This window comes from Microtus ochrogaster, linkage group LG4, assembly GCF_000317375.1.
Source record: "Microtus ochrogaster isolate Prairie Vole_2 linkage group LG4, MicOch1.0, whole genome shotgun sequence".
Lineage (NCBI taxonomy): Eukaryota > Metazoa > Chordata > Mammalia > Rodentia > Cricetidae > Microtus > Microtus ochrogaster.
In genome coordinates, this window is record NC_022030.1 from 45,288,078 (window position 1) to 45,294,345 (window position 6,268).

General features: G+C 39.2%; 1 protein-coding gene across 2 annotated transcripts in view; it reads right to left on the minus strand.

The window, feature by feature from the left end:
- The window catches only part of Zdbf2 (zinc finger DBF-type containing 2), a 47,294-nt gene that overhangs the window by 13,910 nt on the left and 27,116 nt on the right, over nucleotides 1-6,268 (minus strand). For both annotated transcript variants that reach the window (XM_026786137.1, XM_026786138.1), the window contains one exon: nucleotides 3,786-3,916. In XM_026786137.1, the coding sequence (XP_026641938.1) occupies nucleotides 3,786-3,916 (131 nt within the window). The remainder of the gene's footprint in view (nucleotides 1-3,785; nucleotides 3,917-6,268) is intronic.

The window sequence follows — 6,268 nt, forward strand, 5'->3', positions numbered from 1 at the left end:
GAGAAGAGAAGAGAAGAGAAGAGAAGAGAAAAGAAAAGAAAAGAAAAGAAAAGAAAAGAAAAGAAAAGAAAAGAAAAGAAAAGAAAAGAAGAAAGAAGGAAAGGGGGGCAATACAGAAAATGGAAGGAACCAAAAATAAAAGAAGGTGAAAAGAGAACAATATGGCAACAACCACCTAGATGCTTCTATTTGCATCTGTATTTCTATCTATCTGTATTTAATAGCAACAAACCATAATTCAATTTCGAGTCATTTGTCACTTTACCACACCAAAAAAAAAAAAAACAAAAAACAAAAAAAACAAAAACAAAAAAAACTTGTACATAGCTTTTGAGCTAAAGGGGAACTTTGGGGCCAGTGAGATGGTTCAGTGGGTAAATTGGCACTGCTTTAATCAGACAAGTCAATCAAGTTACCGTCATCCATGTCTGAAGAATGAACTAGCAGGAGTGGAGGCACAAAGGCAGTAGGGGGTGAATGCAAGCCAAACGTCATAATGAAAGCCAGTATTTTCTGTATCCTAAATGAGTTTAGTAATTAAAAGAAATTACCACCAATTAGACATGTCAATATCTTGTGCCCCAAAGGATACAAGCTCAGCTTTGAGGAATTACTGCCCAGATGTATCCTCTTAGTTTAGTCATGGGGAAACACCAGACAAGTCCAAACCGGGCTGCTGGTCATAAAATAAATACAGTGCTCTTAAGAGGTGTCACAGTCTTAGTGAGTTAATAAGTAATAGTGAAATGACAAAGTTGGAGGGAGACTAAGGAGACAGGACATTCAGTACAGTGTGTGAGCACTGGTGGTCCCAGCACAGGGCCAGAGCATGCCAAGAGCACTACTACAGAGAAGCCAGCAACATCCATAAGAGTGGTTCCTAGTTTAATTGTACGTTCAGGGCTCAAGTTTTTCTATCAGTTTTACAATGTGTTTGGTAAGTCTGATATATTATCCCAAAATGAAAAGTTAAAAAAATAAAGCCTTTACAGCAGTGGTTCTCAACCCTCCTACTGCTGTGACCCTTTGATGTAGTTCATGTTGTGGTGACCCCCAACCGTTCAATTATTTTTGTTGCTACTTCATAACTTTAATATTTCTACTGTTATGAATCCTTGTTTTCATTAATTTATTTTTTTTATGAGTGCTCTGTCTGCATGTGCACCTGCAGACCAGAAAAGAGCAGCAGATCCCATTATAGACGCTGTGAGCCACCATGTGGGTGCTGGGAATTGAACTCAGGACCTATGCAAGAGCAGCCAGTGCATCTTAGCCATCTCTCCAGTCCCTACTGCTATGAATCTGTATTTTCTGTTTGTCTTAGGTGACCCTGGTGAAAGGGCCCTTTGACCTCCAAAGAGGTCGTGACCTATATTTTGAGACCTGCTGATTTATAATGATCTATATACTCTCGCCTAGAAGTTCAAGTCCTATGAAGTTAAACTACAGAAACAGTTGCTGTGATGACTTGAATGACAATGGCCTCCATAGGCTCATATGTCTGAATACTTGGTCCCCAGTTGGTGGAACTGGTGGGAAGAATTACAAAGTGTGGCCTTGTTGGAGGAGGTGCGTCACTGGGGCAGGTGAAGCTTCAAAAGCCCACATCATTCCCAGTTAGTGCCCTCTCTCTCTCTCTGCCTCTTCCTTGTGGATTGGATGTGAGCTCTCAGCTACTGCTCCAGCACCAGGCCTGCCTATTGCCATGTTCCCTACCATGACGCTATGGACTCTAACCCTCAGACACCAAGAGTCCCAGGTTAAATGCTTTCTTTTATGAGTTGCCGTGGCTAAGGTGTCTAAGACAGTTGTACAGACACTTGTTGAAGAAATGCTTATGAGGTTTATAAGTCTGAAAGTCTCATGTATGATCCCATGGTTAGTCTAATCTTATCTTTCTACCAGTTCCTACTGAAAAACAACATTTGAAAAATCATTTCCCCATTACAACATATTCATCATTTCAAAATTCTAGATTCGTGTCTTGCAATGCATGTTTCTTTTCCTACGACTGGTGTGCGCCTTGGGAAAGTCTGTGTAGATATGCCCCATTTTGCTTTGCTTATCTTGCATACTTGTTATAGTCTGATTTCTAGGGTTCTTTTAGCCCAGGAAATTAAAAATTAACTTTTAAATGTTACAAAATTTTCTGTATTAAAACAACCAAAACAAGCTGATTGGTGGGGGTAGCTATCGAAAGCCAGAAAAATGGCTTAAAGGGTAAATATGTTTGTCACCAAGCCTATATGATTCCCAAAACATACATGGTACTTAAAAGAGAAAATTAGCTCCTGCAAGTTGTCCTCTAACTTCCACATATACAGAGATGAAAAAAAAATATAATAAAAATTTAACTGAAAATCTTTCGAAAAGACATCAAGATCCGGGCAGAGTGTATAAAGAGACCATTCAATCCTCTACTCAGTCAGCACCCAAATCCATTAATATAAAATTGTCTTAGATTTTTACTTTGCCTATATTGTCTTATTATGACCAACTTTTCTGTTACTAATCTTTCAAAACATTTTGCTCCACCTCTACCCAACATTTAATCCTATGACACACTTAAAAAGACCTTAATAACACATAATCACTTCTCAGCCTAAGACATTTATTTAGGAAAAAACATAGCTTTGTTCATATTTTCTGCAGTGAATTGTTTATTCGCAGGGCTGAGGACTGAAGCCAGGGACTCACTAATACTGCAGTACTCTATGTTTCAGCTAGCATCCCAAGCGCATAGTAAAATCACACAGGCAACTGAGATGGAGAAATTGCTAAGCAGTTACGAGTACTTGCTGCATAGTCATGAGGGCCAAAGTTTGGATCCCAACAGCCATATAACAAACTAGGAACTCTGTACATGCCTGTAAAAGTAGCTCAGAGACGGGTAGAAACAGGGGGATTGCTGAGACTTGGTGGCTTCCAGCCTAGCCCAGAAAATACTAAAGCTCAGCATGCAGGTGCACACGCACATATGTGCATGCACATGCTCACAAGAGCAAACATATACACAAATCAATCTTTAAAAATAAAAAAAATAAAACTATGTATTCTTATAATAGGCATATGAGTGTTTTGTCTGCATGTCTGTGCACCACATGTATGCCTGTAGAGGTCCAAAGGGGGTGTCAGTCAATCAACATGTGGGCCTCTGCAAGAGACATCACTCCAGAGCCCCCTACAGATAAATCTTTAAAGACATAAGTAAAATAAACATTAGAAATGGCAGTTACTAGATAAAGTTTCACTTTAGGGCTAGGTACGTGCTAACTCTCCTCCTAGCCCTGCATCCAGACTGTAGCCAATGGCTTTCCTTTGCAGTTGTTTGCTTTCATTGGTTAAAGAAGACAGTTCCCTTCAAGGCTGGGAAGACAGCCAGAGCAAAGTGCTTGCCTGACTTGTTTGAGCACTTAGGTTTAGTCCCTAGTTCCATAAACACAAAATAATTTTGTACTTTTCTTTGTTATTTTTCAAGACAGGGTTTCTCTGTGTAGCCCTGGCTGTCCTGCAGCTCACTCTGTAGACCAGGCTGACCTCGAACTCACAGACATCGCCTGCCTCTGCCTCCCGAGTACGAGGAATAAAGGTGTGAGCCACCACTACCCAGCTGCACTTCTTATTTTTTTAATTCAATCACAGACTTTAAAAGCCAGGTATGGTGAAACATTCATATATAATCTCATCACTTGAGAAACAGTTTGAAGCCAGTCTGGGCTACAGCATTTCCAAAGCCAGATGGTGGGGTGGATGGAATAGGATGATACTCCACTGAAAGGCCTTACCTGTTGTCTTGGTAGTTGTCTGGGTGGTGGTCCAGCACATCCTGCATGAAGCGTTCCATCAAACTGTCGTCGGCAGTCGTCCGACGCCGACTCTGTCTGGTCAGGTCTCTGTGCTGGGCACTAAGCAAGTGCTGCAAGAGAAGCAGTGGGTATTCTAAATGAGTAACCACCATTCACGCCAACAGAACAGACTCATGTATGTATTGCAGAAATGTAAGGTGATATTCTTTCCATGTAGCACTTCTAATATATGTATCTAAAGCCATAATAAAATGTCTCCCTAAATATAGTTACGTTCCTCTAAATACAAAGAACGACATCAAAAAGTATACTTAATACACCATATATAGTATTTAACTAGAAACTGCATAATATTCTTAAATTATAATGTAAACTAAAATGTAATACCATGCAGCTACCTAAAATAATAAAGAAACCATAATAAAAATAAATACTATGTATTAAAAGAAAAATTGTATGTATGGCTCTGTCTGAAACTACAGTTTAAATATATATAGACAAGCAAATGGAAGAAAATGTACTAAAATCTTAAAAGTATGCTTTTAAGTGATATGGTTATGGAGAATTTTTAATTTTTCTTAAAATTTTTATATTTTCCAGTGAGTATTTTTACAATAAAAAAAACTGTGAAGAGAGAACAGGGTTGGATTATGGTATTAAAAAAAAACAAAGATTAACTCCAAAAATGCTTCATTTCTTTTTCTTCAGTGACTAAGAAGAATCCTGCCTTGGCAGAATATTAGTGTAAGCACATTAAAGCCTTCAGCTTTACACAGACACCCGTATTAGTGGATTAGCAACATGATAACAGGCTAAAACAGACCATATGCCACACACAGGGCTATTCAATCCAGCTCAAAAGCTTACTGCGTTTGCACGCTACAAGAACAGCGCCCTCTTTTGACACAAAGAGAGTGGGGCACAAATATAAAATAAAAGCAAACAGCAAAGCCAGGATTTGAATGTGAGCCAAACTGCAGGTTATAAGCTTTCCATTGTTACGCAGCTAGTATAAATGGCGTGTTAATTGCATATGTTCCTTATAATACAATAACATGCTTAGCGACATTTTTAAATCATGTTTTAATATAGTTAAGGACTATTTTAAAAAAATAAGTTGCTAATTCCTGACCACTGTTACAGCTCTTGGAATTATTTCCTGTCATGCTGACATGAGACTTTTTCTTCAGTGTTACCTTATCCCCAGGAGCAATCAAGTAGGACATCTCCAGATCCTCTTGCTACCAGCTCCCCCACTGTCCAGTGTCCATCACCAGAGCTAGACTGCTGGTAATAAAGGACAAGTGGACAAGGGAACAAAGTCTCAACTGAAACCCAATCTTGTCCTTTGCTAAGGCAAGAGAGAGAACAATGTGCACGGAGCAGCACATCTGTGTAAGCTGCAGGTGCCACCACAACAGACAAGCTCACACGGCTTTACATACAGATCACATAGAACACAAAATACTCATATGTGGCACACTAAACCGTCACAGAATAAACACATCCATAACCATCTATCCCCAAATATAAGCACCTAGAAATCCCTCTTCTGCCTCACACCAATCTAACATCTCTTCTCTCTTCCCCAAGTCTAACTATCACCCTGATTTCTAATGCTATGGTTTGGAAAGGTTCTAAAATTGACATAAGTAACACGATACAACATGTATTCGTTTGCACTGAGCTCCTCTCAGGCAACAATGCATTCATAACACTATTCAACATTAGCTGTATTCTGCTCATCTTCATGTACACATCTGTATTCTCTTGTATGAAATATCAAAGTTTATGCATTCTGCTCTTGATGGATTTTGTACATTACAAACAATGCTGCAAAGAATCTCATTGTCTTGTGTGACAAGGCATGCACATTGATATATTACTAGCAGTACAACTTTTGTGTCATACAATACACGTATGCTCAGCTTCAGTACCTACTCTTCCAATGTGACTGCAACAGTCTATGCCTCAACCAACAGTCTATCTTATCTTTGCATTGCTCTACTTCACTGACTCTTGGTATTCTGTTTTTCACATCTTAGCAATTGTGGAAGGTGTTCAATGCCATATATTGTGGCCTCAATCCACAATCTGATGATAGCTTTTAATTTTTACTGGCAATCCAGATTGTCTCTAGTTATGTGTCCATTCAAATTTCGTCCTGATGTTGGTTTTTTAAGACAGGCTCTTCATTATGAAGTCCAGGCTAGCCTTGAATTCAATATCAGCTCCAGAATATTGGATTACAAGCAAATGCCACCATGCTAGCTCTTTTTCCTGTTTTTCAAACAGATGTCTTCTTCTTTATTAACTTGTAGAATTTACTTGTTCTGGGTATAATCTCTTCATTCAAGTATCATCTTTCTCTCTGTGGCTGGTCTTGTCTTCTCACTTCCTCTCTGTGGCTGGTCTTGTCTTCTCACTTCCTCTCTGTGGCTTGTCTTCTCACTTCCTCTCTG